This window comes from Chelonia mydas, chromosome 5 (genome assembly GCF_015237465.2).
Source record: "Chelonia mydas isolate rCheMyd1 chromosome 5, rCheMyd1.pri.v2, whole genome shotgun sequence".
NCBI lineage: Eukaryota > Metazoa > Chordata > Testudines > Cheloniidae > Chelonia > Chelonia mydas.
In genome coordinates this window covers 1,513,363-1,535,180 of record NC_051245.2, presented here as the reverse complement: position 1 = coordinate 1,535,180, position 21,818 = coordinate 1,513,363, and the positions used below count along the sequence as shown (strand labels likewise).

Below are 21,818 nucleotides of genomic sequence, written 5' to 3'. Positions count from 1 at the left end.
CCCCGGTCCTGGGTGGAGAGATGGAGACGGGGGTGGAGAAAGAGAGAGTGCCTCCGGCAGCTGCGGGGAGAGGGGAAGAAATTCCAGACCAACTTCCCAGCACATCTGCCTGCCAGTCAGGGGCCAGCGATCCTTGGGCCTGGCATGGGGTGATCCCTGCGCCCGTGGATGGGAAGGGGATGGGGCCATTCCCCTCCCGACTCTCAGCACGGCCGGGGAGCTATTAGGAGGCTGGCCGGCATGCCGGGAGGAGTACGGTGGGATTGCAGGTGTGGGCAGTGTGGGGAGCACCTGTGACACCACGGTGATGCCAGACATTTCCCCTGGCTGGTGTCCTGGGCATGCCCAGCCCAGAGGCCAGACCAGGGTCGTTCCCTGCCAGGGGCACCCGTCCCCACTCACCAGCACAGACCTCGCACAGGGTCGGGGGCGCAGAGTGGGGGTTTGTCAGTGCTCAGGAGTCGTCCGCTGTTAACAGACCAAGTGTGAGCAGTACTGGCCGGAGGGCGAGCAGGTCTGCGGGGACTTCACTGTGACTCTCAGCAACACCTGGACAACCACGAGCCTGGTCACACGCACCTTCCGCCTGCAGAGGGTAAGGCGGGGGCAAGGGGCAGAGCCTCCTTGGGCTTTACCGACAGCCTGGCAGCCCTGCCCCTCCAGGGCCCCAGTGTCTCCGCAGAGCTGTGGGATGGACGGCAATGTGGCGGGGGGGCATGGGGGAAGGTTCCAGGGGCCGGGAGCACCCTCTGCAGGCCCATGATACACTCACAAGCAAACAGAAAAGGAGGACTTGTGGCACCTTAGAGACTAACAAATGTATTTGAGCATGAGCTTTCGTGAGCTACAGCTCACTTCATCGGATGCACAAGCAAACCTAACCCAGAGCAGCTGTTGCAGCATGTATAAACTCAGTGCTGGGGTGCAGGCGTTTCCAGGGGTGCGGGCATTTCCCGGGGCCCAGCAGCCGGCTGGGAGGAGCTGCTGACCCGTCACTCACCTGGGGACCTGGCCCATCCTGGATGCGGGGCATGCCCTGTGTTGCTGTTGTGCCCGGGAGATGCAGGCAGGCCCCTGGAGAATAACACCCTGCGCGTTAGCCCGGCCAGCAGTCAGCTCCAGCTGTTGGCCTGTCTCTAGCCTGCGCAGATGGGAGAGCTGCTTGTGGGCAAATCCCAAAGGCGAGCGCGCAGGCCCCTGCAGTATGGCTGGGCCCTGGTGGCTCTAGATCCAAACAGCCTGAGGAGCGTAGCCTGGCTGGGCCCTGAAACTAGCCTGCACCCGCCAGCCAGCCCCACTCCATCGCCCCAGCCCTCCTGGTGCAGGGACTCCCCTGCAGCTCCATGTTCTCAGGGCTCCGGGGCTCCCAGCAGCCTGGCCTCGGGGGCTGCTGGTGCTGGAGGGAGTTCTGAGTGCTGGGAGCCCCTGCTCAATTCCCCGCCCCCGCTGCCCTTTCACAACCCTCCGTCCTCCCACCTCTCCTGTCTGCCCTCTCCTCAGGCAGGTTCTCCGCTCCCGAGAAACATGCAGCAGTTTCACTACCTGCTGTGGCCAGACCACGGGGTCCCCAGCAACCCAGCCAGGCTTCTGCAGCTGGTGGAGATGGTGAACGAGAGGGTGTCGGAGGCGCCTGCCGGCCCCGTGCTCGTGCACTGCAGGTACTGGGCGGAGAGGGCGGGGGGTGGGGGACAGGCCCAGGGCCCGGCGAGCGCCTCACTCCCTTCCCCTGTCCCCAGCGCGGGGATCGGCCGCACAGGCACCTTCATCGCCCTGGACGTCCTCCTGAAGATGGCGCGGGCCGAGGGCAGCGTGGATGTTTTCCGCTGTGTGCAGCGGCTGCGGGAGCAGCGGGTCGGCATGGTGCAAACAAAGGTGAGCAGCTCAGTCGAGTTCCCTGTGCCACGGGCAGGCCGCCCAAGCAAGGGTTTGCTGCCTGCCGCGCCCGTAGTGCCCAATTCAAAGGGCAGGTACTTTCAGGGTTCCACCCCCTGGCTGCTGAGCTCAGCTCCTGGCTCAGTTGTCACGGAGTCCCTGGGCGATGCTCTGGAACTGCTCCCCTTGAAGCCAGTCAGGACTGTGGGGAAGTCTCCTCTCTGGGAGCAGCCTGTCTGCAGGACACACAGCTCACCCGGCTTCCACCTTCCTGGGTCTGACCTCGGAGCATTCAGCATCCTCTGCCCCTCCGTGCGCTTCCCACAGCGAGTCCACCCAGGCGGGGTCCTGGGGAAGCCAGAGGGTCCTGCCCCCCCAACTTTGCAGTCAGACGTGACTCTCAGCCAGCTAGTAAAACAGAGGTTTATTAGACGACAGGAACATGATCTAAAACAGAGCTCGCAGGTGCAGAGAACGGGACCCCTCCGCTGGGTCCATTTTGGGGGGGCAGTGAGCCAGACAACCACGTCTGCACTTCACTCCATGTCCCAGCCAGCCCCAAACTGAAACTCCCTCCAGCCCCTCCTCCTCTGGGCTTTGTTCCTTTCCCGGGCCAGGAGGTCACCTGATTCCTTTGTTCTCCAACCCTTTAGCTCTCACCTTGCAGGGGAGAAGGGCCCAGGCCATCAGTTGCCAGGAAACAGGGTGTTGGCCATTGTCTGTGTCCAGACCCCTGCACACACCTGCCCTCTAGGGTTCTGCAATGATCATACACCCTTACCCCACCACCTAGATACTTAAGAACTGCATAGGGGAAACTGAGGCACCCCCACACTATTCAGAGGAAACATTAAGAACAGTCCCACTTTGTCACATCTCTCCCCCCTTCAAGATCGAACTGAGCAGGGTCACTTTAGCCGGTGGCCTGGGGAAGTTCGAAGCCACCAATGTTCCTATGGATGCCCCAACATCTCTCCCATTCCTTGGTAGAGTTACACCAGGCCCTTCCAGTTTCACGCCCTCACCTAGGTCGGGGGTGGTCGATAGCACTTGCAGGCTGCATGTGGGAAGGTTTATGCAGCCCGTGCCCTTTGGCCACCCCAAAACCCCAGGGGGTCAAACTGGGATTGGGTCTTCTCCCCAACAAGCTGGCCAAACACTGCCACTTGGTTATAGGACTGTTTAACTTTCTTAACAGCTTTCTTAACAGCTTTCACTTCATGTGTGACCTTCTCAAAGCTATCCACACTGGATCCTTCAACAGGAAAGTCAGTGGATCCATTCACAACAGAAAATGTCCGTTAGGAACTGAAACTTTCTTGATTAAATCACTTTCACACCCTTCAGTTGCAGTAAACTGCTTGCAAAGACTCCATGAGGATTCCTTTCCCGAGGGCTTTTCTGTGCAACAATTCACCCCTCCCAGAAATTCTGCTCTTACCCTCTTCACCGAGGGCTTGCTCTAGAGGAACACTTTCCTGAGCAACAACAGACGCTTTCTGGGTCTCCTTTACATCCAGAATTACCTCTGGCCCATCAGGCGGATTCCTACACAATCCCTTTTCAGGCAAACTCACAGACTTCCTAGATAAAAGGTCAGAAGCCTTCTCCTTCCCTTTGCCACACACAAGTTCAGGAATCTTTTCCTTCTTGCTACAGGTTTCCACACCCTCAGTAGGTAACACAATCAAATCACCTTTCTGCTCTCCTTGTGCCCTGGCTAGGATCTCACCCTGATTAGACAGAGTTGCTACACCCTTTCCCAGCCACACAGTAGCAACAGGCAAAATACAAGCACCAGAATTGTCTGGTCTCTGGGATTTTACATAGACCCTAACTGGATGCGACCTAGTTACAGGGCCATTCTCCTGAGCAGACCCAAACTTAGGACCCTTCCCTTCCTGGGCTTTAGCTGAATCCAGAACCAGCTCTGAGACAACTGCACTACCCTCAACCATCACAGGCTGAAAGGCCCCGTCTGTCTGCTCCACAGACAAAGAAGAGCCGGACAAACTTTCTCCTTTACCAGACACACAGCTTAGGGTCTCATTCCCCTTTTCCCAGCACACAAGGCTGGTCGCAGACAACTGCTTGGAGATCAGGGTAGCTCCCTCCATAGGCAAGTCAATACCCCTGACAGACAGACACATTTCCTTCACTGTCCCAATTCTCCACTCAGCTAACAGGTAAGGTCCAGGGACACTCATCTTCCACTCTCCTCGCCTTTCCATCCTGCTGACTAGACACAGCCATCAGCTCACAAGGCTGCCTAGGCTCATCCAAACTTTCCTTACTAAGCACCTTGCCACTCCCAACAGATCCCCTGCCCTGCCTGTGTCTCCCCCCAGTCAGCTGGGGTCTCAGCTCCCATTGTGCTCAGCGCCGCCCTTGCTGTCCCAGTGGGGGTAGGCAGCGAGCTCGCTGCTTTCCTCAGTGCATCAGAGCCAGCCTGAGCCCCCTCTCCGGTGTGCAAGGGGGGCGGGGAGCATCTCTCTGTCCCACCCAACTCCAGGGGTCTGGTTACAGGCAGGCAGGTAGCCTGAGCCTAGCCGCTCCTCCCCCCTGCCAGCCAGGTCATCTGCATTTTCACTGACCATTTCCCTCTCCACCGATTGGTTTCCTGGATTCAAATTCAAACCCTTGGCAGTTACAGGAGCAAGGCCTGGATCCTGTCCCAAAGAGACACAGTCACCCCACAACAGGGTCTCACAGCCGATATCCCGGAGAACCCCAACGACCAGCCAGCCTGACCCCTCCTGGGTCTGCACAGGGATCTGGGCCATAGGCAGGGCGAGGGGCTTCGTCCCTGAGACCCTCACCCAGCTCACACAGCCCCTCAGCATCTGAGGCTGCACCACCCAGGGCCTGACAACAGTTCTCTCTGTCCCATGATCTCTCCACCCCAGGAATGTCTCCCCATTGACCATCACCTTCCGCTCCTACTGGAGGTCCTAGGGGCCTGGCCTCAGGAAACTCCACACAGACATATAGGTTGGGACCAGGAGTGGGAGCCTGTCCACCTCCCCACCCATCTGGCTGATGGAGTCTATGGCCTTGGGACCCAGCAAGGGAGCTAGACACCGGGTCTTTTCCGCAGGGTCCCCCTGGTTCAAATCTCCCGCCTGCTCAAAGGCAGTGAGGTGGGCATCCACATCCCCCCGCTCCTTAACCAGGGGCAGCAATTTAGTCTCAAGGTTCCCTGCGGAACTGGCCCCCCGGGGTCTATCCCCACTCACCCCTGGGGGGTCCCCTAGGCCTCTCTGCTCCACCACCGCCAGTTCATGCTGCTGCTGCTTCTGCAGCTCTTTCTCGGGCTCTCGCTGTCTCTCACAGTCCTCTTGCTCTCTCGCACTCAGCTCCAATCCCATCCATCTCCGATCCCTGGATGGGGAACCCGATCGTGAAGACCCTAGTCTGGTTGGGGACAGGAGTCTTGGCGATGCCTGGCTCCCACTCCAGCTGCTCCCAGATCCTGCTATAGCCCCATTTGGGTCAGGAATCTGTCCCTTAGAGCGGTCATCCTCCTCCAGCTGCACGATGAACTGTGCCTTGGTGAACTTTCCAATGCTCAACCCTCTCTTTTTGCACAGGGTTACAATGTCCTTCTTAAGGAGATGGTGACAGGCCATCACTCCACTCTTCCCAAGTTGTTGTGGACTCAGGCCTGTGTGCGTTCAGCTCCTCACGGTCTCCAGGGAGAACCCCTAGTGTGCCAGCCCTTCTCGAGGTCACCACCTCTTTGCCAGGGTCGAGCTGCAGACTCCTCCGCCCCTGGGACCGCTCGCTGCAATCCCCCGGGGGACCCTGTTACTGCAAAAGTCATTCTCTCTGGTCACACACTCCCAGGGTTTAACTGGCCCCTGAAACTGTCTCTCTCTGAATCTTCAGCACCCCTGGTCCCCGTCAATCCCCCTTTGTTTTACTGCTTGCCAGTCACTTACTGCAGGAAGCGCCATCCGCGGGGTACAGTAGATCCCACCGCTACCACCAGTTGTCACGGAGTCCCCGGGCGATGCTCTGGAACTGCTCCCCATGAAACCAGTCAGGACTCTGGGGAAGTCTCCTCTCTGGGAGCAGACTGTCTTCAGGACACAAAGCTCACACGGCTTCCACCTTCCTGAGTCTGACCTCGGAGCATTCAGCATCCTCTGCCCCTCTGTGCGCTTCCTACAGCGAGTCCGCTCAGGCCTGGGGAAGCCTGGGGAAGCCAGAGGGTCCTGCACCCCAACTTCGCAGTCAGACGGGACTCTCAGCCAGCCAGTAAAACAGAGGTTTATTAAACGACAGGAACATGCTCTAAAACAGAGCTTGTAGGTGCAGAGAACAGGACCCCTCAGCTGGGTCCATTTTGGGGGGCAGGGAGCCAGACAACCACGTCTGCCCTTCAGTCCATGTCCCAGCCAGCCCCAAACTGAAAACTCCCTCCAGCCCCTCCTCCTCTGGGCTTTGTCCCTTTCCGGGACCAGGAGGTCACCGGATCCCTTTGTTCTCCAACCCTTTAGCTCTCACCTTGCAGGGGGGAAGGGCCCAGGCCATCAGTGGCCAGGAAACAGGGTGTCGGCCATTCTCTGTGTCCAGACCCCTGCACACACCTGCCCTCTAGGGCTCTGCAATGATCATACCCCCTTACCCCACCCCCTAGATACTTAAGAACTGCATAGGGTAAACTGAGGCACCCCCACACTATTCAGAGGAACCATTAAGAACAGTCCCACTTCGTCACACTCCCCCCACAAGGGACCCTCCGCATGGATTTGGCCCTGCAAAGCCAGCCCGACCACGCGGCATGTGGCCCAGCTGCAGGGAGCCAGCACTGAAGCTGCCTAGAGACTAGATTTTGGGACCCTGTCTCTGAGGAGAGGTCTGAGTCCCGGAGGTGCTGGCGGAACCCCCAAGCTGGGATCTGAGAGCATCCTGGGCAGGTACCCAGCTCCCACAGGTTCTCCTGGGATGGGAACCCTCACACATGTGCCTGCAGGGAACTGATCACCCGGCTGGGGTTACGGGGGCCTGCACCCAGGGCAGGATCCAGGGGGATTGTCTCCTTCTGTCATGGCGTGAGGGGGAGTCAGGGCCCTGCACCCCCACTTCCTGCGATTCACCGTGACTCTCAGCCAGCCAGTAGAACAGAAGGTTTATTGGAGACGACAGGAACACAGTTCAAACCAGAGTTTGCAGGCATAAACAGGATCCCTTAGTCAGGCCCTTCTGGGGGGCAGGGAGATTAGACCCCAGCCTTGGGGCTCCCTCCGCTTCCCCAGCCAACTCCCCCAAAACTGGAAAACCCTCCAGCCGTCTCCCCCAACCTTCCCCCAGCTCCTCCTCCAGCCTTTGTCCAGTTTCCCAGGCAGAAGGTGTCACCTCCCCCCAACCCCCGCTCCTGGCTCAGGTTACAGACTCATGTTTCTTCCCTCAAGGGAAGTCTCCCATTCCCAATGAAACTCCCCTGCCACATCCCCAGGTCAATCCTCCCCACTCCCTGCTCCGGCACACCTTCCTCTGGAGCATGAGGATGAGCATGTCCCACGGCTCTGCTGGTACGGCTCCCTGGAGGGGGCATGGCTGCAGGTGGGACTGTCCCCCAGATGGTGTCGCTCTGCAGGGCGCCCTGGCTGCATGTGACCTGGGTGGTGAGAATGTGGCAGAGGGGGTCGCTGGTCCCCAGCTGGGGCAGGGGGCACTAACCCATCCCTGTAACTGCTTTGTCTGGGGCACCCATCACTGTAGGGTCTGTCTGGCACCTGGGGCAGCACTGGCAGGCTCAGGGGGGCTGCGCTCAGGCCACTGGTACCAAAGGGAGGATTTCCACCATGTGGGGCCAAAGGATGGGCTGGGGGTGGGTACAGAAAATGGGGACTCTCCCCCCTCAAGAGAAATGTGCCAAGAGTCTGTTCCGTCGGCGTGAGCGTGCCTGGTGTAGGGGTGAGTCTCCAGCCTGCCCTCGGGGCAGTTGATGGCACATGGTATCTGGGCTCCCCGCAGCACCAGGCATCACCTTCTGGCCCCATGCGCCGGCCCCCTGCGGTGGGCTGGGCTCTGGGGCCGACGCCTGCGTTCTCCTCCCCAGGAGCAGTACACTTTCCTCTACGAGGTGCTGCTGGAGGGGCTGCTGTGCGGGAACACTGGGGTCCTGGTGGAGAGCGTCCCTAGCCACGTCAGCCTCCTGCGCCAGCCCGACGCCCAGACGCAGAGCAACGGGTTCTCTCGGGAGTTCAAGGTACCTGTGGGAGGAACCACGGGGCTGGCCCAGGGTCTGGGACTCTGCCTTCTGCCCTGGTCCAGGAAAGCAGGGGGCTGGGAGCCAGGGCTCCTGGGTCCTGCGCCGCCCTGAACTTGCTTTGTGACATTGGACAAGTCACCCCCCATTTGTGCCTTAGTGCTCCGTGTCGTCCGGGAGCAGCGTTTCCCAGGCCGTGGGACGTGTCGGTTGCTCCGTGTCGTCCGGGAGCAGCGTTTCCCGGGCCCTAGGACGTGTCGGTTGCTCCGTGTCGTCCGGGAGCAGCGTTTCCCGGGCTGTGGGACGTGTCGGTTGCTCCGTGTCGTCCGGGAGCAGCGTTTCCCAGGTCGTGGGACGTGTCGGTTGCTCCGTGTCGTCCGGGAGCAGCGTTTCCTGGGCCGTGGGACGTGTCGGTTGCTCCGTGTCGTCCGGAAGCAGCGTTTCCCGGGCTGTGGGACGTGTCGGTTTCTCCGTGTCGTCCGGGAGCAGCGTTTCCCAGGCCGTGGGACGTGTCGGTTTCTCCGTGTCGTCCGGGAGCAGCGTTTCCCAGGCCGTGGGACGTGTCAGTTGCTCCGTGTCGTCCGGAAGCAGCGTTTCCCGGGCCATGGGACGTGTCGGTTGCTCCGTGTCGTCCGGGAGCAGCGTTTCCCGGGTCGTGGGACGTGTCGGTTGCTCCGTGTCGTCCGGGAGCAGCGTTTCCCGGGCCGTGGGACGTGTTGGTTGCTCCGTGTCGTCCGGGAGCAGCGTTTCCCAGGCCGTGGGACGTGTCGGTTGCTCCGTGTCGTCCGGGAGCAGCGTTTCCCGGGCCGTGGGATGTGTCGGTTGCTCCGTGTCGTCCGGGAGCAGCGTTTCCCGGGCTGTGGGACGTGTCGGTTGCTCCGTGTCGTCCGGGAGCAGCGTTTCCCGGGTTGTGGGACGTGTCGGTTGCTCCGTGTCGTCCGGGAGCAGCGTTTCCCGGGCCGTGGGACGTGTCGGTTGCTCCGTGTCGTCCGGGAGCAGCGTTTCCCGGGTCGTGGGACTCTGTCGGTTGCTCCGTGTCGTCCGGGAGCAGCGTTTCCCGGGCCATGGGACGTGTCGGTTGCTCCGTGTCGTCCGGGAGCAGCGTTTCCTGGGCCGTGGGACGTGTCGGTTGCTCCGTGTCGTCCGGGAGCAGCGTTTCCCGGGCTGTGGGATGTGTCGGTTGCTCCGTGTCGTCCGGAAGCAGCGTTTCCCGGGCTGTGGGACGTGTCGGTTTCTCCGTGTCGTCCGGGAGCAGCGTTTCCCGGGCTGTGGGATGTGTCGGTTTCTCCGTGTCGTCCGGGAGCAGCGTTTCCCGGGCTGTGGGACGTGTCGGTTTCTCCGTGTCGTCCGGGAGCAGCGTTTCCCGGGCAGTGGGACGTGTCGGTTTCTCCGTGTCGTCTGGGAGCAGCGTTTCCCGGGCAGTGGGACGTGTCGGTTTCTCCGTGTCGTCTGGGAGCAGCGTTTCCCGGGCCATGGGACGTGTCGGTTGCTCCGTGTCGTCCGGGAGCAGCGTTTCCCAGGCCGTGGGACGTGTCGGTTGCTCCATGTCGTCCGGGAGCAGCGTTTCCCAGGCCGTGGGACGTGTCGGTTGCTCCGTGTCATCCGGAAGCAGCGTTTCCCGGGCTGTGGGACGTGTTGGTTGCTCCGTGTCGTCCGGGAGCAGCGTTTCCCGGGCCATGGGACGTGTCGGTTGCTCCGTGTCGTCCGGGAGCAGCGTTTCCTGGGCCGTGGGACGTGTCGGTTGCTCCGTGTCGTCCGGGAGCAGCGTTTCCCGGGCCGTGGGACGTGTCGGTTGCTCCGTGTCGTCCGGGAGCAGCGTTTCCCGGGCCGTGGGACGTGTCGGTTGCTCCGTGTCGTCCGGGAGCAGCGTTTCCTGGGCCGTGGGACGTGTCGGTTGCTCCGTGTCGTCCGGGAGCAGCGTTTCCCGGGCCGTGGGATGTGTTGTTTGCTCCGTGTCGTCCGGGAGCAGCGCTTCCCGGGCCGTGGGACGTGTCGGGGGCTCAGCATCCCAGGCTGTTGCTTATTACAAGGATCCTGCAATGGGATTGGTGCTGACGATCCTGGTGCAGGCCAAGCACCGGAACCCAGCTCTGCCTGAGATGGACCTGTCCTGCACTTCTCTGGGCTGCCTGGGAGGCAGCTGTGTGCAGTGAGGAGGGACCACTCTGCCATCCCCTCTCCTGATGTGTTGAACAGCAGAGTCCCCCTCATGCTTGCTGCCCCACGTTGGCCCCCGGGGCCCGGCCCCTGGAGAGTCGAGTGGGATCCACTCCGTGGCATGACCTCTCGGCCTGCCCTGTCAGCCCCGGGGCGGCTGAGTTGTGGCGTGGAGGCAGGCCGTGGGCATGGTGCTATCGGGTCTCGGTTGGGAGCAGGGAGCCACGGCTGGGAGCTGACGCCGCTGCACCCTCCTGCCCTGCAGGCCTTGCAGAAGTTTTCCGAACTGTTCCAGCTCTCCCCATGCAAGGAGGCCCAGCAGCCCAGAAACCAGCCCAAGAACCGCAAGCCGGCGATCCTGCCAGGTAACACGGTGGGGCCGGGCCTAGCCTGGGGCACTGGGTGGGCACCATGGCCCGGGAGCCCTCAGGGACCTGGCTTTCCCGAGGCCCTGGCAGGTGTCTGCGGAGACTCGCGGCCCAGGGAGTGCTGTGCCTCTCAACCCTCCCAGCCCCTGTCTCCGGCCGGGAGAGCTCCCAGGCAGTGCTTTTGCCAAGGGCCCCGGCCAGATCCCTGCGTTCATGGCCCAGTCCCACCCGGCATCCACCAGCTGGGACCCTCGCCCCGTTCCACCAGCATCCCGCCCCTGCACGGTGTGCGGCGAGTGCTGAGGCCGTGGCACTGGAGGCGGAAGGGGTCTGCTCCTCCACAGCGCCGCTGGGCCAGGCCCCAGGCACAGGCCTGTGAGCTCTGGGGGGCTGGGCGCAGCTGCACACGATGCTTCTCGGCCCACGCCAGGGGCTCCCGCCCGGGTGAGGTGCCTGTGTGCAGACCGCCTGGCTCAGACACGCCCTCTCTCCTTCCATCCCCTCCCAGCGGATTGCAGCCGCCCCATCCTGATGTCCTCCCTGAAAGCGGACGGCTCGCCCGGCTACATCAACGCAGTCTTTGTTGGCGTAAGGCTCCGTCTGGCCCGAGCGTGGGCGCGAGCAGCGAGCCCCCGGAACTCCCCAGCCCTTAAGACTGTGTGCCAGGGCGTCACCTGCGCCCGTTGGGGCTGCCGAGCACCAGTCTTCCCTTGGGACTCCCCCACACACCGGGCCTCAGCACCAGGAGATGGTCCCCACGGATCAGCTTCAGTCCCCTGCACCGCATCCCCTCCCCCTTCCCCGCCCCCAGCCCAGCTGTGCGGCATCCCCCCTCTCCCCCACAGCCCAGCTCTGCGGCATCCCCTCGCCCCAGCCCAGCTGTGCCTCATCCCCTCCCCCCCACAGCCCAGCTGTGCCGCATCCACCCCTTTGCCCTTGGCTTCCTGGAGCGGCCCTGCCCCACAGAGTGAGCCCTGCCGCTGTGTCTGGGCTGGGGACCCTGGCGGCTCTGGCTGGGGGCAGGAGGGACTCAGAGCCTGAAGCTGGGCTGGCCCCCTTGGGCTGGGGGGAGATGGTCCGGGGCAGCATGGCAGCCTGCGTGTTCCTGGGTTTGGGTCACGCTTCCTCTCGGCAGAGCCCCTGGCCAGTCCCCTCCATGGCAGGGCTGGGACCAGCAGCATGGCTGGAGGGGTGAAGGCTCTGGGTAGTGCCTGAAGCAGGGGAGATGGCTGGTGGCTCCCACCGGGTCTGTCTGTCTTGCAGACCTACGCGGAAGAAGACAACGTCATCGTCACCCAGCTACCGCTCAGGGAAACGCTGGTGGATTTCTGGGCCCTGCTCTGGGACTACACCTGCACCGCGCTGGTCATGCTGAACCGCATCGAGGAGTTGGACCAGGTCAGCCCTGTGCACCCTGCTGTGATCTCCCCTGCACACACGGGGCCTCATCCAGGCTCTGCCAGCCCTGGGGCATGAGCATCTCAGAGCAGGGCCCTGGCACACCCTGCTGAGGGTTGGGGTAGCCAGCTGAGGGCTTGTAGCACAAACGGGGGTTGGAGGGGTGTCACCGAGTCCCTGGGCGATGCTCTGGAACTGCTCCCTACGAAGCCAGGCAGGACTCTGGGGAAGTCTCCTCTCTGGGAGCAGCCTGTCTTCAGGACACACAGCTCACACAGCTTCCACCTTCCTGGGTCTGACCTCGGAGCATTCAGCATCCTCTGCCCCTCCCTGCGCTTCCCACAGCGAGTCCGCCCAGGTGGGGTTCTGGGGAAGACAGAGGGTCCTGCACCCCAACTCTGCCGTCAGACGGGACTCTCAGCCAGCCAGTAAAAGAGAAGGTTTATTAGACGACAGGAACATGGTCTAACACAGAGCTTGTAGGTGCAGAGAACAGGACCCCTCCGCCGGGTCCATTTTGGGGGGCAGTGAGCCAGACAACCATGTCTGACCTTCACTCCACATCCCCAGCCAGACACAAACTGATTCACCCCTCCAGCCCCTCCTCCTCTGGGCTTTGTCCCTTTTCCGGGCCAGGAGGGCACCTGATTCCTTTGTTCTCCAGCCCTTTAGCTCTCACCTTGCAGGGGGGAAGGGCCAGGCCGTCAGTGGCCAGGAGACAGAGTGTCGGACATTTATGTACCCTGGCCCTTTGCTCTGCAACAATTTCACCCCCTTATCCCACCACCTAGAGACTTAAGAACGGCATAGGGGAAACTGAGGCACCCCTACAGTATTCAGAGGACACATTAAGAACAGTTGCACTTTGTCACAAGGGGTCCTGATCCAAGCAGCTTAGTTGCTGGAGCTTGAAGGAGAACCCCCACCTCCCCTCCTCACCACAGTGACGGGGTTTCCCTCCCTGCCGTGGGGCTGTCTGCTCACACTGTAGCCCCCAGAGCTGCCTTTCTGACTCCCGGTGGGACAGATCCAGGCCAGGCAGCGGAGGGTGCCAGGGATGCTTGGGTGCTTCCAGGAGGGCGGGGGCTGTCGTGTGTGGAGTGGGGTTGGGGATGGTGTCTGTCTGTCTGTCTGGCTCTGGGGCTCTGTTGCTTACTCCCCTCTCACCATCACACACTGGCACCGTCTGCAGAGAGATGGGGATACGCCCGTGTGTCTATGTGTGTCGGGCGGCTGCAGCCTCCCACTTCAGAGGGGGCGCTGTGCTACCTCCCTCTCTGCTCCCCCCTGCCGGCAGGGTGCCTGGCATGGAGCTGTGGCAGCCCAGGCTCCCCCGCCATCCATAGCCCGTGCTGCAGCTCCCCGGCCTGCCAGCCACGTAGAAGAGCCCGGCTCGCCTCCGCGCTGCCCTGTGTAACCTGAGCCCTGCCTGTCGCGCCCGTCTCGCCCGCCAGCCCCAAGTGGAGCTGCCAGCCACGTAGAAGAGCCCGCTCGCCTCCCCGCTGCCCTGTGTAACCTGAGCCCTGCCTGTCGCGCCCGTCTCGCCCGCCAGCCCCAAGTGGAGCTGCCAGCCACGTAGAAGAGCCCGCTCGCCTCCCCGCTGCCCTGTGTAACCTGAGCCCTGCCCGTCGCGCCCAGGGTGTCTGCCAGCCCCCAGCCCCGAGTGGAGCTGCCAGCCACGTAGAAGAGCCCAGCTCGCTTCCCTGCTGCCCTGTGTAACCTGAGCCCCACCCGGGGCGCCCGCCAGTCCCCAGCCCCGAGTGGAGCTGCCAGCCACGTAGAAGAGCCCAGCTCGCCTCCCTGCTGCCCTGTGTAACCTGAGCCCCACCCGGGGCGCCCGCCAGTCCCCAGCCCCGAGTGGAGCTGCGCGGTCCCAGCCCGTGGAGTGGGACCCAGGGCTGGCTGAGACAGGAGATGCAGGCATGGTGGTGCACATCTTGGCCGGATTGCTGAGGTTGCAGTTGCACCCGTGGACCCTGGCTAGAGCCGCCAGTGGTTCCTGTAGCTGTCTGAGTGTACATGCGTGAGGACACCAGGCTGCGTGTGCCCTGTCTCTGGCCCGGCCAGTCTGTGGGCACATGTGGGGGTGGGGATGCTTTGTGCATCAGAACACTGCTCTGTGTGCCGGCGTTAGGCCTGTGTCTGTGCGTGTGCGTGGTCCGTGCGTGCCCTGTGAGCACACGTCTGTGAGCAGGTCCGTGTGTGGGGTCTGAGCATTTCCCCTGTGTGCCGGCATTAGGCGTGTGATTGTGTGTGCATGGTCCGTGCGTGCCCTGTGAGCACACGTCTGTGAGCAGGTCCGTGTGTGGGGTCTGAGCATTTCCCCTGTGTGCCGGCATTAGGCGTGTGACTGTGTGTGCATGGTCCGTGCGTGCCCCGTGAGCACACGTCTGTGAGCGGGTCCGTGTGTGGGGTCTGAGCATTTCCCCTGTGTGCCGGGATTAGGTGTGTGACTGCGTGTGCATGGTCCGTGTGTGCCCCGTGAGCACACGTCTGTGAGCAGGTCCGTGTGTTCACTCCCCAGACATACCTGGCGTTCTGGCCTGCGCACGGAGAGGCCTCTTACGGCCGTTTCCACGTCGAACTGATCTCGGAGGAGCCGGGAGCTGGCTTCACCATCCGCACACTCGCTGTAACCAACAGGCAACAGGTAGGCCCTGCCCCTGGGATGGTCCTGGGTCTTCCTCTGAGATCACCCCTTAGGGCCCTGGTCCCCAGAAGAGCCCGAGGTGGCCAAGCAGGGCTCCCAGGTCAATGGACACCCGGCTCAGAGCTGAGATTCAGGGCTAGCTACTGATCCGACCACCGAGATCAGAGACACTATCGCTGCCTTGAGAGGGTGACCCTCGCATGGCCAGGGCCCTGGGGGACTCCAGATGGGACCCTCGGAGCAGGGCTGGGCCCTTGCCTGCCTAGAGAGCGATCACTGCCCCCCAGAGGATGGGACTGTGCGGGGAGGGTGTTGGGGAGTCCCGCCTTTCAGAACCGTCCTCTGCGAAAGGCAGCCCGGCAGCCAGGCTGGAGAGAAGGCAGGGCCCACAGACAGTATCGTAACTTCCAGCTGTCCTGCTCTACTCGGCCAGGGGAGGCCTCGGCTGCAGTCCTGTGCCCAAGTCTGGGCACCCCACGCTTTGGGAAAGGGGGGGGCAAGCTGGAGAGAGGCCAGAGGAGAGCAACACACATGAGAGACGGTTGAGAAAACCTGACCGGTGGGGGAAGGTTCAAATAACTGGGCATGTTCAGGGCTGGGGAAAGAAGACTGGGGGGACCTGAGAACAGTTTTCAAATGCTGCGGGCTGTTATACAGAGGATGGGGATGAATTGTTCTCCATGGCCACTGGAGGTAGGACAGGAAGTGATGGGCGTGATCTGCAGCAAGGGAGCTGTCCATTAGCTATTAGGAAAATCTTTTGGACTCTCAGGGTAGTTAAGCTCTGGAAGAGGCTCCCAAGGGAGGTTGTGGGATCCCGTCACTGGAGGGTCCTAGGCCAGGTCGGATAAACCCCTCTCAGGGATGGTCTAGGGTTACTCGGCCCTGCCTCAGCGCAGGGGGCTGGACTTGGCGGCCTCTCAAGGTCCCTTCCAGCCCCACATTTCCTGGAGTCTGGCTTGTGGCTCTGTGGTGGGCCGGAGCCAAGCTGTTCAGAGACGCAGGCTGTCACCATTGGGAAGGTCGCTCCCCCAGGTTTGCATGAGGGTCTGACACGACTTAGGCCCTGTCCCAGTCCCATAGCTCGTCCTCGGTCTGGGGGCCAATGGCTGAGTTGTGGAAAGGTCTGTTGGCATGTAGCCCCCTCCCCTCTCTGGGGCTGCCCCCTTTTTGCCCATTAGCCTTCCCTGAATTTCCCACCAGCCCCACTGCGAGGGTTTCCTTTCTGCCCGAGGCTGACTCTGCTGCGGTTCCTCCCCTCCTCACCTGTCTCCTCACTAGCCCAAGAAGGCCGCGCTGGAGATCAGGTTCTGGCAAGTAGACGACTGGCCCATGCAGCAGCGGCTCCCCCCATGCCCTGCCACCATCATCAGCTTGCTGGGGGAGGTGGAGCGGAGCCAGCGGACAAGCCAGGACAGCCACGTTCTCGTCACTTGCTGGTGAGTGAGGGCTCTGGGCCGGGCAGCCCTGGTGCGACAGGCTGGCTCTGCCCGGAGCGGAGTCGGCGAGCGTAGCAGGAGCTCACTCCCAAGCCCTGCAGCAGGAGGTGGCTCAACACAGCGGGCGCTTGGCACGGACTCTCCTGGGGGGAGGCTGGCGTAGACTGGGACCATCGATGGCTGTGGAGCCCTTCTGCCAGGTGCAGCTGGCAGCAACCATAACCAGGGCCGGGTTCAATACCTGGGGGTTCCTTTCCATCGATACAACACAGAACCGGCTCGAGCCCCCACGCAGTGACCTGGGACAATTACACTCCACCCCAGGCGCCTCTGAGAGGCAAAACTTCCCCTCTCGCAAGCACAGAGTCTGAGTGTAGCAAAGAAACTTTTAAAGAAAGGAGGGAAGTCACCCGACATTAATTAGAGAAAATGCCACAAACAAGATTCATAAACATAAACTGTGAGCAGGACGCCCAGCCCAGAGTGCGTGGGGCAGAGCTTCCGCCTCGTGTTCTTGAGATCTACAACCAACAGTTCCCTTTCTGTGCCCCCCTCTGCTCCCTCCCTGTGACGATGTGACGCAGCAGGGAGGGGGGAGTGTTGACCTGGGAATGTGCCCTGGGGACGGGAGACCTGAGAGCCTGTTACCTGAGCCAGGAGGGGGAGGGGGAGGTAACACCTCTGCCCAGGAATGTGGACGGAGGCTGCAGCAGGGAACCTGCTGGGTGGGTTTAGTTTCAGTTTGGGGGGGGGTGGAGGAACACAGGGAACCCCAGGGCTGGGGTCTAAGCTCCCTGCTCCCCCAGAAGGACTGGACTGAGGGGTCCTGGGTGTACCCACAAGCTCTGTTTTGGACTGTGTTCCTGTTGTCCAATAAACCTTCTGTTTTACTGGCTGGCTGAGAGTCTCAGTGAATCCCAGGAAGAGGGGTGCAGGGCCCGGACGCCCCACACTCCGTGACACTCCCCGCACCCCACTCACAGGGGTTGTCCTGGGTCAGTGAGGACCCAGGGTTCAGAGGCGCAGCTGTGTGAGTTCCCCTCCCACCCGGGGGAGAAGGCACCTGGCTTGGTCTGGCCTCTGAGCACATGCTCTAGTTGGCTGCCCTGCCAGCTGCTCATTCTGCTCACCGCTGCACCAGCCACTCGGTCACCAGCTGACTGTCAGTCGCCTTCTGCTGCCACCTGCCTCTTGGCTGTGACCTTGGCACATCCGTCTCTGAGTGATTGCCAGCTCTGTGCAGGCTGCCCCATCTCAAGGGATTCCAGCTCTCAGTGGTTTTAGCTCTTAGCAGGCAGGGCAGAAACACAGTCCGACCGCAACCCGTTCCAGCTCTGACTGGGCATTTAACAGAACAAAGAGGCGCCTACCGAAGCCTATTTAGATCTGTTCTTTGAACAGTGGAGGGAACAGGTTAAACCAGTCTAGGGACCTTTAGGGAGAATCCAAACCCCCCTGGCTGGGACACATGTGCCCACCCCTCTTACTTTCATGGGGATCTGGCATTCGAGCCCCTGGCTTAACAAGGTCCTTTCAGCTGAGGGCGACCCCCTCATTTGGGGCAGGCTGAGCACAGCCCTTCTCCCCTTTACTCATACAACAGACAACAACGTGGATAACAGCATTTCACTCCCCTGCAGTCAGTACTAACGTGATTTGTAACCCAACACTAGCCAACGTTGACCACTTTGAGCAACTTACCTCTGTCTGCTAGTGTAACCATGCGGCCTTTGGCGGGACACTACGGAGAGTATCAATTCAGGACAAGTTGCTTGGAGCAGGGCAGTTACAGCCCCAGGCTGGGGCTTCTCCACCTCTAAGGCACACCAAACAGCCAGACAGAGCGGACTTCAGTTTTACCCCACTGGCTAAGCAAAAGTCATACATGCAGTTCCTTCAGACACTCCAGTTCCCCAGTATCACCACCAGCACCACTTCGTATGGGGATGAATGATTATGAAAACCAATACCCCAGTAAAAGAAAAAAGGATCCTAAAGGACCAAGCCCAAGACCCAGGTCAATATACAAGTCAGATCTTACCCACAAATCACGCTGTTGCCAGTCCTTTAGAATCTAAAATCTAAAGGTTTATTCATAAAAAGAAAGAAATATAGATGAGAGCTAGAATTGGCTAAATGGAATCAATGACATACATTAATGGCAAAGTTCTTGGTTCAGGCTTGTAGCAGTGATGGAATAAATGGCAGGTTCAAATCAAGTCTCTGGAGAACATCCCCAGCTGGGATGGGTCATTCAGTCCTTTGTTCAGAGCTTCAGTTTGTAGCAAGGTTCCTCCAGAGGTAAGAAGCAGGACTGAAGACAAAATGGAGAAGATGCAGCTGCCTTTTATAGTCTCTTGCCATGTGGCCTAAGCTTCCTTTGTTCCAAACACAAGCTGCCCAGCACATGGCTTGAAAGCCTCAGAGTTCTGTCCATAGGCAGGTCCCTGCCTACCTTGCGGAGTCGCAAGGCGTGTCTGCCTTCTCTCAATGGGTCAGTTGTGTAGCTGATGGTCCCTAATGGGCCATCCAGCAGGCCAGGCAGAGCTGATACCAAACTATCTGGGGTGTCCCCCAGAAGCACAGCACAAGTTTGAAATACAGACAGTACAGAGCCAATACTTATAACTTTAAATACAAAAAGGATACCTGCACCCAGATAGCATAATCATAACCAGCAAACCATCACCTCATCTCAGACACCCTTACTTGACCTCCTTTGTACGAGATTTGGTGCCACTACAGGACCTTGGCTGCAACCATGATCTGTACGGCCACGATTCATGTCAATAACATCACAGCTGGATACCTAGGAAGAGTAGGGTGTTCATGTAAATACAGTCTGGTCCTGAAGTCTCTCCCCGCACCCACCCCCAGCCATCTGTCAGGGGAGAATTCATTCAGATCCTCCTTACAGTTGATAGACCCTTGAGCTTCCAGGTCCTCATCAGCTGGAACGGCCTCTCTACAGCAGACCCATCTCTGCTCCCTCCCCTGGGCCTCGCACCCAGACCACCCAGCACAGTGCCCAGGGCTGCCTTCTGCGAGCCCCCTGGCTGGCTGGCTGGCGGGAGCATGCGGACCGGGCACCCCTGTCCGAGATGTGGCAGCCCAGGCTGCCCCGCCCCAGCCACAGCCTGGGCCGCAGCTCCCTGGTGCACCAGCCACAGGTCTGGCCACTGGCAGCTCGGTGCCATTGGGTGACTCCTGGCCTGCACCGATCTGCACTTCCCTTCTCCCCCGCAGGGACGGTGCCAGCCGCTGCGGGCTCTTCTGTGCCGCCACCTTCCTGTGCGAGCAGATCCGCAGCGAGGGGCTGCTGGACGTCTCGCAGGCGGTGAGAATGCTGAAGCGCCGGCGACGGCAGATGATCAAGGACGTGGTAAGTGCCCCAGCCTGGCCCAGAGAGGCCGGTGCTCCTGCTGCCAGCCCCAAGGCCAGGAGCCACAGCTCAGGCAGCCCCGGGGACTGCCCCAATCGGCCCAGGGACAGTCACACAATCAAAGGTCCTGCCGCCCCTGGCGTCCCGTGCGCTGCTCTCAGTCGCTCCCTCCCCGGCTCCTTGGGCCCAGGCTGATTCCAGAGCTCCCAGAGAGGGAAACAAACCCCAGCCCCAGCTGCCTCGGCGTGGCAGGGGGGAGAGAGACCTGCGGCCTCTTGGGATTGTGCTTCACGTCAGAGGCTACGGTGATGGGCTCTGTTAGAGCCAAGACAGCACGGCAGGAGTGGGAGCTCCTGCAGGCTCTGGCTCGGGGAGGCTGCGGCTGGGGGCCGGGCTCCTGCCGCGGCTGGCTCGGGGACGCTGCGGCTGGGGACTGGGCTCCTGATGGAGGCTGGGTTTCTGACCCTAGATCTGGTGGGGGGGACACACCTGAGCATGGGTCACTCAGGAGCTGCGAGACCCGCAGCCCGCCCTGCACGCCGAGAGGTGAGAGCAGGGGCATGTGCGGGTGGGTCTGGGCCTGTCACCTGGGGTGCTGACGTGCAGCCTTCTCTCCCCAGGAGCAGTACACGTTCTGCTACGAGTTAGCCCTGAGCTACCTGGACTCATTCAAAATCTATGGGAATTTCAAATAGAGGCGAGCGAGGGACCTTCTCGAGTCGGGACCTTCTCGAGTCGCAACCTTCTGCTGCTGCTGCTTCTCGTGGCACCTCTGTGCTGCTCTGTGCCCGGGCAGAAGCCCGTGTCCTGGGGAGCGAGCCGGGGCCATGGAAACTGGCAGAGACGAGAAGGGCCCTGGTGGTGCCGGCTGGGACACTCTGGACTCCTGACATGCCGTACCCTGGAGCCCACGCAGCTGGCTGAAGCAGACGGTTTCCTCTGGGGCTCATTTCCAGGGAGTGGGTTGGATGCTCTGAATCTGTTATCCCAGACTTTGTCCAGCCAGGGACTTGGGTGGTAACTTACCTGGAGCCAGAGTGCGTGTGCATTGTGACTTCTCAGGGGTAGCCGAGGTGTCCGGGGGGAATCGGTACCACCGCTCACAGCGGGAGGGAGCCCTGGCCATGCCCACCAGGAAAACTCTCCCAAAGTCCTGGCTGCTGGCAACACGAGCACTCCACTCTGGGCTCCGCGAGCCCTGTGCTTTCCCTCTGCAGGCTGGTAATTTACACACCCTACGCTGTTACACTCACTGGCCTGATCCCGTGTCTCCTGGACACCAGCAACACACACCAATCTGCTGCCCTGTGGAAACGGTGCCCTCGCTTTACCAGCTTCACCTCAGTTCAACCCACATTGTGGGTGTAGCCCAGCCTGTCGTCTTGTAAGCAAGGAACACGGTCCAGTGCTGGGGCAGCAGCTGTTCCAAGGAAAACCCAGTCCCCCAGAGCCCTGTTTCTTGCCTTATTGTCCTTAGTTATCGATTCTGTCAAAGCTCAGACGCATTAATACGCTTCCAGGCCGTGCGAGGGACTAAGGTTGCACTTGTCTTCAGGCACTGCCCAGAGGCTGGGCGCTGCCATTTGAACAACTTGGTATAAATGGGACAAGTTTAAACATCAAAAGCAGCCGATTAAAGCTCAGTTTAAAGCTCTCTTGGGCCACGTTGCCTGGGCTTACAGGGCGAGCCCACACCCAGCTTTAGCTACATCCAGCTTGGGGTCTCGCTAAAGTGTCGCCTGAACAAGTGAACCTTCAGTTATTGCTAGGAACAAGCCAGAGAAATCCAAGTTCTGGCCTGAAATCTCACCACCCGTCCTTTGTCCTTTGTCCTTTGGCCTGTGACCCGGGGTAGGGGAGAGGCTCCCTGCAGGGCGTCAGCAAAGCTCAGAGATCTGCCTAGTGCCAGCAGGGCTCTAGCCTGTCTCCGGGCCGGGAGGAGGCAGCTCTGCACTGGGCACTGACCAGCCGGCGTGCAGCTTTCAGCGCACTGGTTCTCTGCTGCTTTGCGTGGGTGCAGTGGAAGGTGTCGGTGGGTAACGACTCTCCTCACTGTGTCTTGTTGCCGGGAGGGTCAGCTCCTTCCCTGGGCTGTGGGTCAGAATTCGCCCAGACCAGCACCTGGGACCCCCCTTCTCAGCAGTGTCTTTTAATGCTCCAAAGTTCCACCCTGGTTCGGTGCTGAGATTCTTCGATGCTCAGTGAGCCAGAAGGTCCTTTCTAGACCCAGGTAATTGTCTTTTCCCCTCAGGTGCCGAACAATTCCTACCTCTGCTCTTGTGCACCAGTCGCTGCGCGAGACACCAAACACAGATCCCCTCTAGTTCCTACCCCA

General features: G+C 61.0%; 1 protein-coding gene across 6 annotated transcripts in view; it reads left to right on the top strand.

Annotated features, from left to right (window-relative positions):
• LOC102936782 (receptor-type tyrosine-protein phosphatase kappa) overlaps positions 1-21,137 on the top strand; it is a 94,376-nt gene extending 73,239 nt beyond the window's left edge. For all 6 annotated transcript variants that reach the window (XM_037902598.2, XM_043547033.1, XM_043547032.1 and 3 more), the window contains 11 exons: positions 479-595; positions 1,501-1,658; positions 1,737-1,872; positions 7,940-8,089; positions 10,512-10,611; positions 11,123-11,202; positions 11,878-12,012; positions 14,537-14,662; positions 15,944-16,101; positions 19,348-19,483; positions 20,104-21,137. In XM_037902598.2, coding sequence (XP_037758526.2) covers positions 479-595; positions 1,501-1,658; positions 1,737-1,872; positions 7,940-8,089; positions 10,512-10,611; positions 11,123-11,202; positions 11,878-12,012; positions 14,537-14,662; positions 15,944-16,101; positions 19,348-19,483; positions 20,104-20,178 — 1,371 coding nt within the window. In that variant the 3' untranslated portion in view covers positions 20,179-21,137. The remainder of the gene's footprint in view (positions 1-478; positions 596-1,500; positions 1,659-1,736; positions 1,873-7,939; positions 8,090-10,511; positions 10,612-11,122; positions 11,203-11,877; positions 12,013-14,536; positions 14,663-15,943; positions 16,102-19,347; positions 19,484-20,103) is intronic.
• The last annotated feature ends 681 nt before the right edge of the window (positions 21,138-21,818 follow it).